Here is a 22001-nt window from a genome sequence, read left to right on the forward strand (position 1 = left end):
AACTTCTAATTGGTGCAAAATTCAACATTCTTTTATAATAAAGGCATATTAGAATTTATGTTGCTATGACCTCTTCTTTGTGTAGGTGAGACATAGCCTTCAACTTTCTGTTTCAATTCATTAAACAACTTGTTAGGATTTTTTTAAAATGTAAAAAATCTATCTAAAAACACTTCAGACAAAAAATGGGAGAGAACAAATTTTAAACAAGAGGATCAAGATAAAAAATTTGGAATGAAAACAGAGGAAGTCTGTCAAAATTGTCATCAGTTTTTACTAAAGCATCACTTTAAAGAGTATCTGTGCTTCATTCTGGTTCTCATGCCAATTCATATCACCATTAACTCCACTGAAGTTTGTGTAAACCTGAGTATAAATATATGGTAGGTGTGGTTACCAAAGCTTTGGAATATGTTTGGAAGAAATTGGATCAGAACTGGGTCATTTGAAGCATAAAGTCAAATCTAATTAATGAGTGTACTCTAGATTAGCTTTTATTTAAATGAGCTTCAAAGTCAGAGTATATAAATCAATCAGTTTTTTGTTTTGTGTTTGTGTGTTGTAATTTAGTGATCTCTTCTTTATTATAAAAGCTAACCATGCATATACAGATAAAATTTGCTTCATAAATTAGTACTTAGCTCTTAATGTGGTTAGTTGCTCAGCTTTTTCCTGTTGACAATTACATGTGCTAATCACTAAATATATAAACTGGTACTTCAAACTTAATATCCATCAAAAAAGCATACAACTTGATTATGAAAGGTGTATTATTAAAAAAATAATAGAGAAATTAGAAAAGAATTAGAGAAAACTTTTTTTTTAGTGTAACCTGAAGAAAGTAGCAGAGAAACTAAAACTGTACTTCCTCAATAACCAGTTTAGCAAAGATGAGGTTAATTGTTAATTATGTGTTAGTACTTAAATGATTTACAGGTTCTTAGTATAAGAATGTAAAAGGTAATATAGGAAAAAATAGAAAATACGAGTCAGTTGTCTATAACAGCAAGAGGTGTAAGTTTAATCATCTGAGGAGAGAAAAAAAAAAGGGGCTACTTTCATGTACTTTGATACTGTTCTATGCATGAACTGAATGAAGAGTCTGAATGAATTGCATCTTGAATACCAACATTTTCCCTTTAGATAAAATTAGTCTGGTTTTTGCCAATGAGGGATTTCAGCCTGTCACAGCCATCTGTTACTGTTTATGGGATAACTGCATGCATAATTTCCTTTATTTTAAATATTTTTCTTATGTTTAAATAATGATGATCTTAGTACACAGGGATGTTCTTTCTAAAAGAGGGGTTTTTTTCCCCAATATGATTGCTTTTATCTTATAATTTTCAGGTCTGTGCATTTTTACTTTTATATAATTGGGTTTGGATGGAATACTCAAGACTTTTCATTTTTTCAGTGAAGCTGATTTTGGTTTCATATGGTATATATGAGTAGTGGGTTGACCTTGGCTGGATGCCAGGTACCCACCAAGCCACTCTATCACTCCCCTTCCTCAGTAACAGGGGAGAGAAAATATAATTAAAGACTCATGGGTTGATATAAAGACAGGGAGATCACTCAGCAATTACCATCATGGGAAAAACAGACTTGACTTGGGAAAATTAATTTATTACCAATCAAATCAGAGTAGGGTAATGAAAAATAAAACCAAAACTTAAAAAACCCTTCCCCCCCACCCCTCCCTTCTTCCTGGGCTCAACTTCACTCCTGAATTCTATACCTTGTCCTCTCTCAAGCAGTGCAGGAGGATGGGGAAGGGGGGTTGTGGTCCGTTCATCACATGTTGTTTCTGTTGCTCCTTCACTTTTGCTCTCTTCCTCTGCTCCAGCATGGGGTCCCTCCCATGGGAGACAGTCCTCCATGAACTTCTCCAACGTGAGTCCTTCCCATGAGCTGCAGTTCATCATGCACTACTCCTGCATGGGTTCTTTCCACAGGGTGCAGTCCTTCAGGAACACTGCTCCAATGTGGGTCCCCCAAGCAGTCACAAGCCCTGCCAGCAAACCTGCTTCAGCACGGGCTTCCCATGGGTCACAGCCTCCTTTGGGCACATCCACCTGCTCCAGTGTGGGGTCTTCCATGGGTTGCAGGTGGATATCTGCTCCACCATGGACCTCCATGGGCTGCAGGGGGACAACCTGCGTCACCATGGTCTTCACCATGGGCTGCAGGGGAATTTCTGCTTTGGTGCCTGGAGCACCTCTTCCCCCTCCTTCTTCACTGACCTTGGCATCTGCAGAGTTGTTTCTCTCACATATTCTCACTCCTCTCTTCTGGCTGTTGTTGCACAGCAGTTTTTTCCCCTTCTTAAATATGCTATCACAGAGGCCCTACCACCATGGCTGATTGGCTCAGCTTTGGCCAGTGTTAGGTCCATCTTGGAGCCAGCTGGCATTGGGTCTATCAGACGTAGGAGAAGCTTGTGGCATCTTCTCACAGAAGCCACCCCTGTACCCCCTGCTACCAAAACCTTGCCATGCAAATTCAATACAATGTGGGAATTAATCAGTTTTCACTGAGCCTAGTGGCAGGGTTCAGAGATACTCTATAGGGAAATGTCTCAAAATATCAACTAAAATGTGTTGCTTTACTTTCTAATCCATGTCTGTGCCTCTTTTTTACATGGGGAGGGAAAAAAATTTCTTGACAGAATGTTTTCTTTTTTTAAGGATGGAAAATAAAGTAGTACTCAAAGTCTGAGCTCAGAATATATATGAAAATAAAGTATTAAGTAACCTATGAGTTGTTAACATATAATTTTCATTATTATTGTCTTTTCATTGGCAGTGCGAATGCAAGAATATTCTCTCTTTTTACAGTTAGAAAGAATACAATGCTCCGCTCAGTTTTTCTCTCAAAAAAGCAGCAGCTTTGAAAAAGTAGCTTGAGACTGCTTCATTTACTGTTGGAGAAAAACTGCTGTTTCAATGGATTGCTCAGTAGGGGGAGGAAAGGAGATTAATAATAAGCAAAAAAGACATTATTGGGTACATGAAGAACATGAAGAAGTATATGAGGGCATTTCCCTCCTCACAGAAAGATAACTATCTCATGAGCAAAGTGTGGGAACAAATGGAAATCTTTAAAGAAAAAAAGAAAAGTAAAAAAAGGATTGAGGTGGAAGTAGAAATTATTCAGTGTGAGTTCTACTTTTGTTTGATTTTAACTGTTAATTTGATTGGAAGATAAAAATAACAGCAAAAATCTTAGAAAAAAATTTCTCCATCTAAGCTGTTCAGTCACTTATTTGAAAATGCTCCTGTGAGTGTGTATGTAAAAATGGGCAAAAGATCTTTTCATCAGTGAAACTGTAAAACACTGAGGCCTAGAATGTAACCTTTTTCTTTTGGATTTCTAGTTAGTAATTTCAAGCAGCTTTACTGTTCTTTAAACTTACTAAGAAAATATGTGGGAATTGTAAACTTATTTTGTGCCTGTAACATTCTTTCTTCTATCTTCTTTAGAGACTAACATTTCTTGTATTTAAAACATTTTATTCTAACTATAAAATGCAGTAGAAATGTTAGTGCTAAGTGATAAATTGAGTTGAAATCAATATTAAAATTATTATACAGCTTGCATTTTTACTGATCTTTTTGGACTTTCAGCCATGAAATAATAAGCTTCAATAAGCACTCAGGGTGAATATTGTATCATACAGAAAATATGTTGGAGTAGGAAGAATTTTTCATAAAAAATAATACAATTTCAATAACATACAAAACATGACCATTGTTTCATCAGAAAAAAATAAATGGATTTCTACCTCAGTTATGATTAACCAATGGCATATGACCAAAATTAAAAGTAATGTTAGGTAGGAGACAATAAGCATAGGATACCTTGTGGAATTTTCATGGCTTTCTTCTAAAGAAATGAATATTTGTTTAAACAAATTTAAAAGAAGGGGAAAGGTTGATGTTAGTGTTATAAAAAATACCTTAATTAGCAATGTCTAAAATGTTCCCTGTTTTTTCTGTGTAATGAAGATGTTTTTATTCTGGGATGTGAACATGATAATCTAATCAGTGATTCAGACTTGACCCAATTTGAATATAATCAGGTGTTATTATCCAGTGGCTGCCTCTTTTGTAAGCTATAAAATGAGTTCCATGGTCATAATGGATAATATCCATTTTATAAGGGCTGTTGTTATTGTCAGACATGGGGGTTTTAACCTTTTTTTAATGAAGGCTATGAACTAGCTTGTTGACATTGAACTCTTTTTTTATCCTTAGACGTGTTTCTTTTGGAGTAGAAATGTGTTTCTGTGGGAATAGGTTTATTACTTTGAATCCCATAACATTTCTTGATCATGTAGCAAAGGTCAGTCAAATGTAGTGTCGTTGAACAATAAATGTTCAAATATGTAAGGGTATGTGGAAGGAGAATATCTGCTCCTTTAAGGGTATCTGGTCAAAGGAGTCATAAGCAAAAACAGAGACAAACCTGAGGGACAAATGATAAGGGAGGGTTATAAGAACAAACCTGGCCAGTCACACTAATTGGTTAGGATATGTGGAGTGTGAGAGTGTTCATTTCTTCAGCTGGTAGGATAAGGAAAGGGAGGGAGACAAACACACAGAGACATAAAACCTGATCAATTAGCATTAACAAAGACAATAACCAGAAACAAAACTGGTCAGTCACGCTGAGGGGCTATCAAGAAACTGTAGGCAAATAGGGATTTTGGATGCAAACCTGAGGGTCCAGGATGTTTGAGAGGGGTAGGTGGAACTATGCCAACTGATGAGGCAGTATCCAGGGGAAGGGGAAATAGGGATGAACAAAGAAGAGTGTAGACAGAAAAGACTATCAAAGGGGCTGGTCACAGGCAGAACGAGGCCAGTCAGTATGCTTGAGCCCTGCACCTGATCACTGTGGTCTATCCTATCTTCTTATATCTTATTAAATATTTTCTTAACTATCACTCTCTGTCTTGTGTGTGTGCGCTGCAAGGACTAAGCTACTCATGAGACCTGTGTGCTGTATGAGTGGATTTGGTGCCCGCTGCTGCAGTCAGGGGTGTTGTGGGGGTAGGCTCCCCTGGCCTGTGGTGTCAGCTACTAGAGAAAGTGATGGTCCTAGTATCAGTAGTTGTAGGTGCCATAGCTCTCAATCCAGGTAGGGTCCTACAGACCTTGTGCCTGGAATGCCTGCTACTGAGGGAACTGGTGTGAATGGATGTGGTGTCAGCTACAGGAGTGAGTGTGTGTGTGTGGGGGTCTCTTGCCTCCAGCCACTGGGGTGGGAAAACCATCTACTGGAAGGGACTAGCATGAGTGAGGCAAGTGAGGGGCTCAGTGTCAGCAACTGGAGAGCTGGAGCCCCTTGGTGCCGGCTGCTGGCAGGAGGCCATGTCCAAGTGTCTTTAAACCTGGGGAGTAGGGGAGTGTGCGTATGGAGTTTGCTAGCAAACTTTTACTTGCTGGCTAGTCCAGCTTGGAGGCCCTGGGTCTGGGCAGGGATATTGGGTGGGCAAGGATCTGTGCTGATATACTCAGGGGAACTTACGAGTGTAGAGTGCCTATGGGAAGAGTGTGTGAGTGCATGTCTGCTAACAAGCATTGAGCTGGACTAGCTGGCAAGTAGGAGACCTGTGAAGCAGGTAAGAGTGCCTGGAATCCAGGCATGGTAGTGGACAAAGGGGGCCATACCAGTACTCAAGGGATCACAGCGAATGTGTGTGCGCATGTGAAAATAGAGAGTATATCATATGTGTACCTGTCACAGCACTCTTCAAACTAGCCAGCTACAACAAAATCCTTTACCATCACATACCAACTTACTCTTCACACCACTCCCTCTACTGCCTTCACCTAATCTCTCTTCATCCAGGGCACACTACTCTCTCTACTTCTTCCTCATCTGCTCTCTCTTCATTGGCTCTCAACCACTTAACAGAACCAGCCACACCTGCACCTTACCTAAATCAGCCAACCCACCGCCCCTGAAGCCAACCCACAGCTGTATATTATCAATGTTAATTAACCCAGCTTCATTCCTCTACATGTACCTTCACTAATGACCTCCTATCTCTACCAGCTGAAGAGGTGGAAGGGGACTTGGCTGCCTATACTTATGTTAGTCCTACATGTAGGTGTGGTTGAAGGTAGCATCTTGTCTGTGGCAGTCTGTGTAACTGGCTGTGTCAATGTCATGTGTGTGCAGGGTGTGTGTGGTGTGTGTGGTACACATGCTACTTGTCAGTGTCGTGGGGGGGGTGTACACGTGCTACTTCTAATATCCCTTAACAAAATAAATAACCTTTTGTCACCCAACACTAAGGGGACAGACAGGTTCTATTTGAGATCCTTGGCAGAATGATGATGACACTATTACCAGGGGTCAGGGGCAGGTACCTGTCACACCTTTTATAACATTTTGAAACATTATTTTTGTTTCAGGAGTTTCTGAAAGAGAATAGCTTTGTGTCATTTAACTTCAACAATGGTAGACATCTCCAGTCTGAGAAGTATTTAACTGTTGATGAAATTGAAAAATAGGACTGCCATCTTGGCTGAACAATATTCTGATCTTTTAGTCTTTCATTATGTTAATAAATTAATTATGCTGGAGTACATCCCTTTTCTATCTTAAAAAATCTGTGTACTTTTTGTTCAAACTGTTATTCTTTCTTACACTGTCCCACTTCTCTGAATCTGTAATAGAGCATACTTATTCTTTCTAGTGATGGGTCTATTGGTTATAGTGTTGGTCTCAGATCTCATGTCTAAAGATATCTCTGATAAAATAGACACCCAGGGCTTTAGATCCCAATGTCGGTGTCTGAGACTATGAGTCTCTTTCAGACTCTTATATATATTCTTGTTTTCCATCAGGACCATGGACTAAATTAGCCCTTTTGAGATATAATTTAGAAAGAAAGCTAGGAACCCCCAGACTTAAAGGCTTTTTTTTATACAGAATTACAGAATTGTTGAAGTTGGAAGGAGAGACCTCTTGAGATCATCTAGTCCAACCCCTCTGCTCAGTAAGGGTCATCTAGAGCAGGTTGCCGAGGTCCATGTCCAGTCGTATCTTGAATATCTCCATAGATAGAGCTTCTGCAACCTCTCTGGCAACCTGTTCCAGTATTTAATCACCCTCACAGTAAAAAAGTGTTTTCTTGTGTTCAGATGGAATTTCATGTGTTTTAATTTGTGCTCATTGACTCTTCTGTCAGTGGGCACTACTGAGAAGAGCTCTTCTTCATTCCCCCCATCAGGTATTTATACGGAGTGATAAGACACACACACACCCTCACCCTGAGCTTTCTCTTCTCTAGGATAAACTGTTGCAGCTCTCAGCCACTTCTCACATGAAAGTTGCTCCAATTCCTTAATCATCTTTGTGGCCCTTCACTGGACTTTTTCCGGTATGTCCATGTCTCTCTTGTACTTGGGAGCCCAGAACTGGACACAGGACTCCAGGTGTGGCCTTGACAGTGCTGGATAGAGAGGAAGGATCACCTCTCTCAACCTGCTGGTAATGCTCTTCCTAACCCAGGCCAGGAGGCTGTTGGCCTTGTTTGCTGCAAGGGTGCATTACTGGCTCATGGTCAGCTTGGTGTGCACCAGGACCCTCTAAGAAGAGGCCCTTCTCTGCAGAGCTGCTTTCCAGTCAGTCAGCCCGCAGCCTGTACTCGTGCCTGGGGTTATTCCTCCCCATGTGCAGGACTTCCCCTTGTTGAACTGCATGAGATTCTTCTCTGTCCATTTCTCCAGCCTGTTGAAGTCCCTCTGAATGGCATCACTACCATCTTGTGTATCAGTTACTCCTCCCAGCTTTGCATTGTTTACAAACTTGCTAAGGGTGCGCTCTGTCCCAGCCTACAGGTTACTAATGAAGAGGTTAAACAGTATTGGCCTCAGTATCAATCCCTGGGGTACACCCCTAGTGACTTGCCTCCAACTGCACTTTGTGCCGCTGATGACAATCCTCCAAAGTCCTGTGTAGGCTTCCGTTCTGGGGTCTACTTGTTCCTCCTGAGAGTTTGAAGTTCTTCCTAGTGTTATTTTTTGTTAGATAAGCCGTCTTAACCTGAATGACTCTTCAGGGAAACCGTAAATGTGCAGGTAGCCTCTAGTCTGCCCGGAGTTACATTGTGTTACATTTTTCTCTTGCATGCATCAGTGGGATGTTTCTGTTCTCTTTCACAATTCTATATGGCAGAAATATCATATCATCCTTGATGATATGAAGAAGAAAAACCTTGTTTCATCTGGGTAGATCAGTAGCTGAGGTTCATTCAGATTTCATTTGTATCTGTTTGATAGGCCTTTATGAGGATTTAGTTTTCATTCTGTTATCTAAAATGCAGTTCAACAGGCTTTTCTGGGACATGTTCAGATATGTGTTCATGATGCAATATGGAGTCTATTATTTTATTCAGAGATTTATCACTCTAAAAGTAAGAATTTGTATGAGCTCTGGCATTAATTATTTTGAATGACACAGAGCCTAAATAAGGGCTTCTCAGTCTATCCATAACAAATAAATCTGAAGTAGTCATTGAAAAAAATGGTTTTCTAAGTGTTTTCTTAAACAATGTAAGGTTGTTTAAAATTAATATGTGAAGTTATAGGTTAAAACTCATTATCTTCCATTTATAACCAATGAAAATAGCATCTCAGAATCTTTGTGCCTTCAGAACCTGTATGTAAGTTCATAAGCACAATATGCCCAAGGGCTGAGATAACAACACATCTGACCAGAGCATATTAAAACAATTTTTTCATAAACATTTATTATATTAGTTTAATAGTTGCTGGTCACAATGTTGATTTGTTTCCTCTCAGAGTTGCTGCGTGTGATCTCAAGGTTGCATCATGTAATACCTTACTTGCTGTATGTGTTCCTTGTTGTGTTGTTTATCATCCTTGGGGCCTGGGCTAAGGTTATTGTTTTGTACTTTGTAATACTGGCTTGTGATATGATAGAATTGCTGGTTGTGAAACTAATCTGGTGTGTGTACTCAGCATTGCCATTACCTTTGTACTTCGGGGGCCATCTACTGGAAACTATTAATAATTACAACTTTTGCCTTTTCTCCTCAGAGACCCAACCTATGGGGGAGACATCTTCCCGCAACTAACTCCCTCCCCCCCTCTCTCCCTCCCCCCCTTTCCCCCCTTTCCTTCCTTTCCTCTCTCCCGGAGTCTCTTGGTAACTGGGAAGTTCTTATGTGGTGTGTCCGCCCATAGGTGAGTTTTCTGGCCCAGTCCCAGAGCTTGCCCGCTTTTATACTCAGCAAAAACAGAAACAGTGTACATATCTAGTGTATGTAAGCTTTTAAATTTGTGCCAAGCGCAGGCGTGCACTGTCTCATGATCCATAAGGTCCACACATGCCAGGGATGTTGGCCAGATGTCCAGGTGTGGTGGAGTTACTGTCATGACACAGCTGCACACAACATTTACTGTCCAGATGCTCCTGCTCACATCCTGCCTGTTCAGGGGGCCCAGAACAAGCACCATCTGTCAGATTCATTAAATGCAATTTATATTTGTCCTTGAGCTCCTTGAGGTCACTGTCCAAGTTAAACAATTCCTAATTAAATACATGATCAAAGACTCTTTCATAAGCAGTAATCAATCATTATTTAATAAACTTCCACCACATTCGGTCCTTTGGTTACTGCTTATGAAAAGCATACAATAAAGGTATCATCATAGGATCTTGAGTTAGCTTACAAATTTTATACCATGAATGACAATTCCACCATTAACAACATAATAAAAATCACAATTACAGGATGAAGTAAAGCATTTAACACTTTAGTCATGGAAGGTGAATATCCAGTAAATATATCTCACCAATGATGGGCAGTTTCACGCTCTATTTGACACCCAAAATCGACTAGCTGGTGCCCCACTATCACAGTCTGTATTTGACTGTCAATCAAGGTTTTATTTCTTGTTTCCTCCAAATGTTTCCTCATGTGTTCCATGTCCTTCAAAATTTGCTTTAAAGGTTCCAAAGAGATATTCATTACTTTGGTTTAAGATATCAGGATGCCAGTACCAAGTTACTTGCTGTTCTTTATCTGGGATAAAAGTGAGGTTTCTCCCTTTCCAATATAAATGAGTCACATTTTCTAAACATCCTGAAAAGGGGCTGGTCAAATTATACATCTGAGTTGTGTTTTGATTAGAGGTCACTACACAAACATGTTGTGGCCCTATTTCAATAAACATAGAAAAGGTGGATGGTAGTATTGTCCATCGGCATAAATTTACTGAGTGTTCTAAAAGACAAGGCTCATATAATTGAGAGTTTTGACTGCATACTACTCCGTCCGTAGTACAAGAACACAAGTTCAAATTGTGTGTTTAATTTCTAGCATCTAGATACGTACCCTCAAAATGGGGTAGCCAGTATTCAGGAATAAAGGGAGACTTTTCCTCAAAAATAATGGGTAAAACTACAAACTCACACATTAATTCAGAGGGACAGCTTATATTAAAGTGTGCTATTTTCCCTGCACAATAATAGTCAGTGCATTGTACTGTTTCAGGTGACAACAGAATCCAATGTGTTGTGGGAATCCATGGTTTCAATACGGTCCTCCCAATTAATTCATTGTTACTTTTTAAATCATTCTGGGTCTTATTTTGCTTCATGATTATATAAAACATTTGCAAAGTACATTCAGCCCAATTTACAAACTGACTCATGTTCTGGTTTACCTGCAATCTGCTGGCTTGTGACAAATCAAACAATTATAAGAATTCAGTATCATATTTTAATGTGAACTTTTGAGGTTGGAACACAGTAGGCATCCATTGCGCTTGTAAGCTGATCAGTTGGGATATATCCTGTCCTCCTGTCTTTAACTTATTTTGTAATGATTCCGTAACTATACAATTTACAAATCCTATACCAGCACCTGTGCTACCTAATAGTGTCCCACCAAGCTCTCTTCTTCTAACATAATGGTAAATGCAGGAAAGAGATATGTTGGGTTAAATGGGATGGAGTAATTTGGCAGAAAATAAACCCCCTTGCCTTCTAACTCTCCTCACCAATGTGGGAGGTTAGGTGCGGCTAGGTTTAAATTCTAAGTGGTGTCCAATTTACCACTATCAGTCCAGTCACATTTAATATGTATATTAAAGTACCACAGGTCTGGATACGCTAATAGCAGTCTGCACTGCCAGTCCAGTCGTACTCATGAACTAGCACGGCCACACTCTAGGGTTTGGTCGTGTTCAATGAGAAACTGCGACGACCAGCTACTTAACAGTGCAGTTTTATTTGTGCAACAGATATACAGGTTCTTTGGATTGCCGGTGATAGTGACTGTCTGCAAAAGGCACATGCAAATTAAATGTTATAAAGTATAAAACGTGGGGAAAAGTTACAAACAATACAGCCTGGCTACAAATATTAAAGAGTAACTCTCTAGAGATATTTCTAAGTCTCCCGAAGGAAGCGCTTAGTTTAAGTCTCACCCAAGGTGTCCCAAGGGGGGGAGAAGAAACGCTCAGCCCATCGGCCGATCTCAGGAGTCAGTCTTGGTAGTGTCTTCCCCTTAACTTGTTCTTGGTGGTGTCTTCACCACTTGTCCCCTCATTCATTCACTTTTTATACTTCTCTTTACTCTCAGGTGGAGCTTGAGTGACTCTAGTCACTTTATTATGATTGGTGTAAAGTTCTCTCACTTTCATTTAAAGATACAGTTCATTTTAAATTTACTACGCATGCTCCCCGAGTGGGGGATTCATCCTCTTTGGGGGGGCCATTTGAGTAGGAGGTCACGATCTCCCACTACCACAATTATTTTACCCTAAAAAGCTTTCTGTAATACTACGCTTCTATTAGGACCCAATTTATCTCTAATTCCCCCCTCAAGGTGATTTTCCCACAGAGATAGTAAAATGAATAACATTCTTCTGATGCTTTTGTGCAACTGAAACACAGGTGGCTGGTACTCTATTTAGTTGGTTGGCATTAATCAACTAAATCAATCATTATTTAATAAACTTCCACCACAGAAGGACAACCAGGTTTACTGGACTGTGTGGATCAGATAACCTGGCATGTCAGACCTACAAGAGTATGAAGCTCTAGTAGGCACCGGTGCACATTGTACCCTAATGCCATCAAGCCATACAGGGACAGAATCCATTTGTATTTCTGGAGTGGCAGGGGGATCCCAACAGCTAACTGTATTGGAGGCTGAAATAAGCCTGACTGGGAATGAGTAGTAAAGTGCCCTGTTGTGACTGGCCTAAAGGTTCCATGCATCCTTGGCATAGACTATTTCAGGAGATGGTATTTTAAGGGCCCAAAAGGTGGGCTTTCATTATTGCTGACTTGGAGATAGAGGAAACTGAGCAGCTTTCTTCCTTGCCTGGTCTGTCAGAAGACCCTTCTGTTATGGGGTTGCTGAAGGTCAGAGAACAACAGGTGCCCATTACTACCACAACAGTGCATCAGTGGCAATATTGCACCAATCAAGACTCCCTGATTCCCATCCATAAGCTGATTCAGTAACTGGAGACACAAGGAGTGATGAGCAGGACCCACTCACCCTTTAATAGCCCCCTATGGCCAGTAAGAAATTCTAATGGGGAGTGAAGACTAACAGTAGATTATTGTGGCCTGAACGAAGTCATGCCGCCACTGAATGCTGCCATACCAGACATGCTGGTTCTCCAATACAAACTGGAGTCAAAGGCAGCCAAGTGGTGTGCTATGACTGACATTGCCAATGTGTGTTTCTCAATTCCTTTGACATCAGAATGCAGGCCACAGTTTGCTTTCACTTGGAGGGGCATCCAGTACACCTGGAATCAACTGCCCCAGGGGTGGAAACACAGCCCTACCATCTGCCATGGACTGACCCAGGATGCAACGAGAAAGGGTGAAGCTCCAGAACACCTGCAATATATTGACAATATCATCATGTGGGGCAATAAAGCAGAAGTTTTTGAGAAAGAGAAGAAAATAGTCCAAATCCTTCTGAAAGCCAGTTTTGCCATAAAATAAAGTAAGGTAAATTGACCTGCACAGGAGATCCAGTTTCTGGGAATAAAATGGTAAGATGGACATTGTCAGATTACAATGTATATGATCAACAAAATAACAGCAATGTCTCCACTAACTAGTAAGAAAGAAACACAGGCTTTCCTAGGCATTGTGGGTTTCTGGAGAATGCACATTCCAAATTACAGTCTGATTGTAAGCCCTCTCTATGAAGTGACCTGGAAGAAGAATGATTTCAAATGGGGCCCTGAGCAATGACAAGCCTTTGAACAAATTAAAGGGGAGATAGTTCAAGTAGCCGCCCTTGGGCCAGTCTGGACAGGGCAAGATGTAAAAAATGTGCTCTATACCACAGCTGAGGAGAATGGCCCTACCTGAAGCCTCTGGCAGAAAGCACCAGGGGAAACTTGAGGTCAATTCTTGGGCTTTTGGAGTCAGGGATACAGAGGATCGGAGGCCCACTATACTCCAACTGAAAAAGAGATACTGGCAGCTTATGAAGGGGTTTGAGCTGCTTCAGAAGTGATTGGTACTGAAGCACAGCTCCTCCAGGCACCCCAACTGCCAGTGCTGGGCTGGATGTTCAAAGGGAGGGTCTCCTCTAATGATGCCACATGGAGTAAGTGGGTCATGCTGATCACACGAGCTCAAATAGGAAATCCCAATCATCCAGGTAACTTGGAAATTATTATGGATTGTCCAGAAGGTAAAGATTTTGGGATGTCATCAGAGGAGGAGGTGACATGTGCTGAAGAGGCCCCACTGTATAATAAATTACGTGCTGAAGAGGCCCCATTGTATAATAAATTACCAGAAGATGAGAAGCAATATGCCTTGCTTACTGATGGGTCCTGCCATATTGTAGGAAAGCATTGGAGGTGGAAGGGGTCTGTATGGACCCCCTATGACAAGTTGCAGAAACTGCTGAAGGAGAAGGTGAATCAAGTCAGTTTGCAGAGGTGAAAGCTGTCCAGCTGGCTTTAGATATTTGTTGTGAATGGAGTCATGCAATTCACTCATAAGAGAACAACATACTTTACTGATATAAAACTGTGAGTTAGCAAAGTTCAGTGGTAAATGTGACTGTTTTAACAAGATTCAATGGCAAGGTACCCTTGATTATTTACTGCATAGAGGACAGGGTCAGACAAACTATCAGGGAGACCCTCCTGTTGAGTCATGAGGTTCAGGAAAGACCTCCTTGCTTTCTAAACTCCTTCTCAGATAAGAGTCTAGGTGCCAGTGAATCCAATCCAAGTCCCAGAATTGGTCAGTGGTTTATGTCTAAAGATTATATGTGCACAATCAATCTTTTATATCACTTAGCTAAGATTTCAAAGTTTAGCATTCTGTTAATCACTTATCGAGGATCTGTTGCGGCAAAGAATCTCTCAACCTCAAGAAATAACTTTGAGAGGTGTCCCTACTCAAGGGGAGATCTTGGCGTGCACCCTGCTGCCATGTAGGAGAGCTCAATGGGCCCTGGGCTGTCCACTATTTATAAAGTAAAGATTTATAGTCATATTTACATACCAGCAAGTAGTCTGGGTCACCATTCCAGACAGCTCTTGGCTACCATGTTACAATCCATCCCCCAAATTCCAGAGTAAGCTGGATGCAGCCATCACAACCCTCACTGGTGGTTATGGCTTAAGCTGGGAAGGAAGCAGGGGAGGGGGAGCACACAGCCACAACATTGCTGAACAAGAAAAATGGCCAATACTTTACCTCTATACTGACTCATGGATGGTGGCAAATGCCCTGTGAGGGTGGTTGCAGCAATGGAAGTAGAGCAACTGGCAGCGCAGAGGTAAACCCATCGGGGCTGCTGCATTGTGGCAAGATATTGCTGCCTGGGTGGAGAACCTGGTTGTGAAGGTATGTCATGTAGATGCTCAGGTACCCAAGATTCGGGCTACTGAAGAGCATCAAAACAACCAACAGGTGGATCAGGCTGCTAAGATTGAAGTGGCTTGGGCAGCTCTGGATTGGCAACAGAAGTGTGAATTATTTATAGTGCAATGGGCCCATGACACCTCAGACCATCAAGGAAGAGATGGGCTTGTGATCAAGGGGTGGACTTGACCATGGACATTATTGCACAGGTCATCCACAAATGTGAAACATGCGCTGCAATTAAGCAAGCCAAGTGGTTAAAGACTCTGTGGTATGGAGGACGATGGCTGAAATATAAATACAGGGAGGCTTGGCAGATCGACTATATCACTCCCATAGACCCACCAAGGCAAGCTCCATGTGCTTGCAATGGTGGAACTGACCTTTGGTGGCTGTAGACATATCCTGTGCCCCATGCCACAGCCCAAAACGCTATCCTGGGCCTTGAAAGACAGGTCTTATGGCAACACGGTACCCCAGAAAGAATTGAGTCAGACAAGACTCATTTTGGAAACCTCATGGCCAAAGAGCACAGCATTGACTGGGTATATCACATTCCCTATCATGCACCCGCCTCTGGGAAAATTGAACGATGTAAGGGACTATTAAAGACTACGCTTAGAGCAATGGGTGGTGGGACCTTCAAACACTGGGATGCACATTTAGCAAAACGCACCTGGTTAGTCAGCACTAGAGGATTTGCCAGTTGAGCTTTCCCTGCCTAATCAAAACTTTTATGTACTGTAGAAGGGGATAACGTCCCTGTTGTGCACGTTAAAAATATGCTTGGGAAAAGAATCTGTTATTCCTGCCTCAGGCAAAGGCAAACCCATTTGTGGGATTGCTTTTGCTCAAGTACCTGGGTGCACTTGGTGGGTAATGAGGGAGGATGGGGAAGTTCGATGTGTGCCTCAAGGGGATTTGATTTATGTGAGAATAGCCAATGAAATAAATTGTATGATGTTAATTGCTATCCAACACTATAAGCCCATCACTGCACTAGGCGCCTCTTGGCACCCATCTCAGCCGCTCCGGATTTTGGGATCTGAACCCAGCTCCCTTTTGATTGCCACATTAATGAAGAATGAACTTTGATGAGACTAGACCAGCGCAGTGGTGGTGGAATCAGAACTGGCTTCAACTTCCAACAGTCCAACACCACACCCCATCTTTCCTGCCCTGAAAGACTGTTATGACAGATGGAGCCCAATGTAATGGACTAAATGAACTCAAAGGTCTTTTATAGGGATGGCCCATAGACTAAGGGAATGATATCTCTCTGTGTGTATCTATATGTATCAAAGGACTGGAAAGGTGATGGTGGTTAACTGGGATGTATTGGAAAGTGTGACCTGGGCATGACATAAATAGTATGGAATAACATTGCTAATGGAAGGTCCCAGAAGACTGGAGGTTAGCCAATGTGTCACCCATCTACAAGAAGGGCAGGAAGGAGGATCCAGGAAACTACAGGCCTGTCAGACTGACTTCAGTGCCGGGGAATGTTATGGAGCAGATCATCCTGAGTGCCATCACACAGCACGTGCAGGACAACTGGGGGATTAGGCCCAGCCAGCAGTCCGGTTAAAGATCTTTTCCAACCTAAATGATTCTATATTTCTATGAATAAGGGGTGGATAGTGTCCTGGTTTCAGCTGGGATAGAGTTAATTTTCTTCCTAGTGGCTGGCGGTGCTGTGTTTTGGATTTAGTATGAGAATAATGTTGATAACACGCTGAAGTTTTTAGTTGTTGCTAAGTAGTGCCAACTCTAAATCAAGGACTTCTCAACTTTCCCATGCTCTGCCAGTGAGCAAGTGCACAAGGAGCTGGGAGGGAGCAGAGCCAGGACAGCTGACCTGAACTAGCCAAAGGGATATTCCATTCCATAGAACATCATGCTCAGTATATAAACTGAGCAGAGTTGGCTGAGAGCCACCGGTTGCTGCTGGGGGACTGGCTGGACATCATTCGGTGGGTGGTGAGCGATTGTATTGTGCATTGCTTGTTTTTTCCCCTTGGGTTTTATTCCTCTCTCTCCCTCTCCTCTTCATTACAATTATTATTATTATTGTTGTTGTTATTATTATTTTACTTTATTTCAATTATTAAACTGTTCTTATCTTAACCCACAAGTTTTACCTTTTATCCAGTTTTCCTCCCCATACCACCAGATGGAGGGGAGGGAGGGAGTGAGCGAGCAGCTGCATGGTACTTTTAGTTGCTGGCTGGAGTTAAACCACAACATCTGTTATGGTGTAAATACTGGGAAGAAAATGGCTCTTAGTATTATTATTTGATTTGGAATAGGATTTTTAAATTTGATGCAAATTATTTAGCCAATACAAATACTTTTGACGCCTCAATTTCTTAATTTATGTTCTTATATCACAGAAATTTGTCTCTGGATAAAGACATTCTTAATTTGGTACTGTTGTTAATAGCATGTCAGAATATGTGAGAAAGGCTGATAGCTTGGTCAGTATTTTTTTAATAGAATAAAAGGTGGTCAGTATGCCTTTAGTGTAAAATAATTTTGTTTGTTAATAGCAATATGCAATTTAGATACAGAAATAGAAATTATTGTTGTTCATCATGCTTTTCATGGAAAACTAATCTCTAAAAATGTACTGTTACTTTAACATTTTTCTTTGACTTTTTTTCCAAGTTCTTTGATGTAATATCAACTACTGTGAAACCATTGGCAGAGCAAGACTGGTATCATGGTGCAATTCCAAGAATAGAAGCCCAGGAGCTGTTAAAACAGCAAGGAGACTTCTTGGTGCGAGAGAGCCACGGGAAACCTGGTGAATATGTCCTTTCTGTGTTTTCAGATGGACAACGGAGACACTTTATCATACAATATGCTGATGTACGTCTCTGATACAGTACTAAATATTCAATGTTAGGAAGTTAATTATTTCAGATAAACAATTTAGAATCTACATATTTTACTGTGACATATACCTTTAGCTTTTATATGAAAATTTGAAAACTGTTGGAAATATTTCCATCAGTGCTCAAATTGGAGGAAAAGGTAATTTTGTGGAATAAAAGAAAAATATGAAGTATGAGGCTATTCTACATATTTTATCCTATGTTGAAAAAACCAAGATATTTCTGTATATGTTTTGAAATCCAGAACTTATTACTATTCATTTATGTATGTATATTTATTTATTTTTAAACCTATTTTCACAGTTGGTGCTTATTAGGCTACTTTTAGTTCAGATTGTAAATATTCCATTGAATCTTCCTGAAAAATGGAAACGTTCACTTAGGAGAAAATATTCTATTCTGTTTTGTTTATAGCTGGGAATAGAAATCCATGCTGCTTTTGAAATATATGTTTTATTTTTAGACTTATGGATGTTGTTTTGTTCAGCAGAACACACATTTGTGAATATTACATAGCATGTATGCTTCTGAGTAAAGACCAAAATTGATCCCGTTGTTTCTCTAGCTTATGAAAAACTGGTCATTTTAAACTACATTAATATTTATTCACTTTTACACAATGTATTACTTTTAATTTTTATTACATTTCTTGTTTTTATTTATATATGTATTTTTATTTGGACCTTTCAGAATTTCAAACTCATTGAAAATAAGATAGTACTCATAACATTACTAGAAATGCTTCTAGCTCTTTACTCTGTGAATATAGGTGTAATATACCAGCAAATCAATCTCAATTTTGATTTAGTAATACTGAAAAAATATACTTCAGTCTGATGCAATAAAATCTGCCAAACTTCAGTCAAACTATACAGACAAATGCACAGATTCGGTAGTATAACTGTGTTTACACTATGTTTCCCAATCTAAATCCGCAGCTGATGCAGCATACCTGGGGAAGTCAGTATTGTGTTGCTGGTTTATTTTTTTTTAATGAGGGGTAGTGGTATTGTTCAAACTTCATAGAAGTTGGAATGTTTTTGTAGGATCAATGTGGACACTGATCTGTCTGGGTGTTTTCTTAATTTTCACCCATAACTTTCCTTTTAGGATTTAACAATTGGCAAAAAGTCAGTGAATAACAGTGATAAAACTACCTATACCTAGATACACACAGTCTTATAAGATCCTTGGAGCTCTTATCCTTACTCAGCAGAATTAAATGCACATTATGTGCTTAGCGAGGCTGAAATAATTTTGTGTAAATCATTGTATGTGTCATACACCAGTGGGGCTTCAAACAATGTAGACTGGGACTGGGCTTTAAAGCAAATTAAAATAGAAATATTTTTTAATAAGTATTACTTTGAGGCTACCTTTATCTGTAATCTGACACTTTTTAATATCCACTTTTCCAAGAAAAATTTACAGAATTGTAAATAAATTCCCATAATTTCACTATTTTCTTTTAGGTATTATATTAGAAATGTAAGATTGATAGTTTACTATTGCACAATCCAAACATTATCAGGTCACTAGAACTCTCTGCTTGTACATTTAGTAGTAGCACCTTATGTTCATCTGCTCTTGGGATTAATTTGTGGGTGATTTTCTTGACAATCGTGGAAGCTAAAACTTTTTTTTCATAAAGAAATGCAAGACTCCTTATGCACTCTTATGAGTCGAATCATCTGCTTTTACTGTGAAAAAAAGCTTGCTTTTTTTATTGTAAAGCTTATTAACCCTGAAAAGCATTTAATAAGTGATGGGATTGTTATGGCCATATGACAAGAGTGACTGGATTCATGAACATCTTGGTAGGGAAGTCTGCTGAGAGTAAAGTGTAATAATTTTTTTTTCACTTTGGTATAAATAGTGTTGAATAGTCTCTCTGTGACTGGTCAAATCACATTCTTGCATCACTGACAGGTTTGGTCTCCATTGGCCTTAAATTTTCTTCTGAATCAAAGACTGCAGAGCAGAAGTATAACATATACCCATTTTAACAGTTCTTTAATTACATAAGTATTCTTTCTAGTTTTGCAAATATTTTTAAGCACTAATCCAAATAAAAGTATTTGCATGATAAATCAGCTCATCCTTCAGTTTTAAGCATCAAAATTCACCACTGTCGCTAAGGGCTACTCTGTTTTTCACTGTTCCTCTTTGAGGCTATGCTATTTTCAAACTGTTGTTTGTTAGTGATTTTAATCAGGATCTCATGTAAATACACAGAATAAAATAATGTTGTCTGCCCTGAGGGTAAATAAGCTTAAATGGCAGCAGATGAGCGCAAGGCTGGATCTGGTATGAGGAAATGTTATGCAGGTCTGGTTATTGTGCTAGGCAGACATCTCAGGACACCCTAACCATGCTAAAGTTTTTTTGATCATCAAACAGAAATCTGAAGGAGGTTGTTTGAAAGGAACGGAGACTAGTGTTACTGGGCAAGCAAAGCTGAGTCAGTATTAATTAGTGAATGACATTAGGGGAATAAACCACAAGTATTTTAGACTGTGAAACCATGTTTACAATAGAGAACCAGTAATAAGATAAAAATAAGTGATGTGACCAAACTCTCCTTAATAATAGTGATAAAACATTACAGGAAATGTATGTGTTTATTCCTAATGAACAGAAACTTGGTATAATGCATTCTGCAAAGAATTTAACTGTAGGTGTTAGAAAAAAAATATCTGCATGGCAGTGGTAGAGGTTTTCATTGCCCAGTTTTGTAAATTAACCTGAATCACCATCTATGCTTTATTTTAATTGTGGTCTTTGTTTATTGTTGCCAATTCTGCTGGCTGGCTTACAGGAGTTCCTCTTTTGTGGGAAGAGTCTTCTAACTGTAGATATTTAGGCCTTATATAGACACAGTAGTTTATTCTGTTTCCCAATCACTTAGCCTTAATGTAGAATTTAAGATGATGAAATAAATACTAATTTACCTTTTTTTCCTCCCCTCAAGTGTAATGGCAGGGATAACCAATGAAGATAACCTTTTTTTTCCTTAGTATCTGAAAGTACCTTATAGCATTCTTTGCTAAGAAAATTCTACATGCTTCTAAGAAAATATTGAGATTCCACAGTTTTGTTGGCATTATGTTGAATTATGTATCTAAAATTATATAAACTGATAAAAAGGGTAGAAGGGGAAAAAAAAGGAATTTTGTCTTGCTCAACTTCTCTATAAATTACATGCATGACCTGCCTTTGTAGACTGTACTCCTGTAGACTGCTTTGGTATATACTTCTTATTAAAGACCAATCATGGGTGCATACTCTGTGCTAGGGATTTGTTCATTTTATCAAATGTTCTAAGTGCAGTAATATCTGGGTGAGATAGTGTTACTTATCTCTTGTTTATTAGATTGACAGATTTATATTTTTTTTTTATGTTTGGGGCCTTTTTATTATTATTTTTAGAGTTTTATTTACTCTGGAAGTTAGTATCATTTCTTCCAGTTTATAATCTTTTTATTTCATTCTGTCACAGCTTAAGTATCCCAAACTGTCCCACCTCTTGCATTAGAGGAGCTTCCTTTTATAAAAAATAAGTTTAAATAAATAGTTATTTTATTATGTTGCCTTAAATGAGTGGTGCAGTAATTTTTCATTTATTAATTTATTATCTTCCTGATCATCATTCTATTTACTTCAGTAGAAGTGTTATTAAATTGAATAGGATAGAGATTTAATTCTGTAAAAGCAAATTTTTCTTTATTTGTTACTAGTGATGGAAACTTGGTAATGTTCTTTTACAGTTTCTTCTTTGAAATTTTGCTTGTACAGAAACAATTATTTCCTTTTATGTCCATACAGAATCAGTATCGCTTTGAAGGAACTGGGTTTCAAACTATTCCTCAGCTCATAGACCATCATTATACAACAAAGCAAATTATTACAAAGAAATCAGGTGTTATTCTACTGAATCCTGTTTTTAAGGTAATGCATGCATTCCAAGAATTCTATTAAACTGAAAGTATTTTGGGGTTTGTATTATCATTTAACATATGTTCTTTGCGATGACAAGTGGTAATATTAAAGTAGGTTGTAGAATATTTGTATATGCTATTAAGTCAATAATTTGAGTACTGGAACTATCTCAGTTGCTTACTTCTTGACAGAAGACACTGCAGTTTTCTTTAGTGTTTACTTCAGCATGCAAATTCTTAGAGGATTTTTCATTCT

The 22001-nt window shown here is 39.4% G+C and overlaps 1 protein-coding gene across 3 annotated transcripts in view; it reads left to right on the forward strand.

Annotated features, from left to right (window-relative positions):
- Window positions 1–22001, forward strand: part of LOC121080550 (tyrosine-protein kinase Fer-like) — a 217443-nt gene that overhangs the window by 92637 nt on the left and 102805 nt on the right. For all 3 annotated transcript variants that reach the window (XM_040578635.1, XM_040578636.1, XM_040578637.1), the window contains 2 exons: window positions 17578–17781; window positions 21633–21755. In XM_040578635.1, coding sequence (XP_040434569.1) covers window positions 17578–17781; window positions 21633–21755 — 327 coding nt within the window. The remainder of the gene's footprint in view (window positions 1–17577; window positions 17782–21632; window positions 21756–22001) is intronic.

This window comes from Falco naumanni, chromosome W, assembly GCF_017639655.2.
Source record: "Falco naumanni isolate bFalNau1 chromosome W, bFalNau1.pat, whole genome shotgun sequence".
Classification (NCBI taxonomy): domain Eukaryota; kingdom Metazoa; phylum Chordata; class Aves; order Falconiformes; family Falconidae; genus Falco; species Falco naumanni.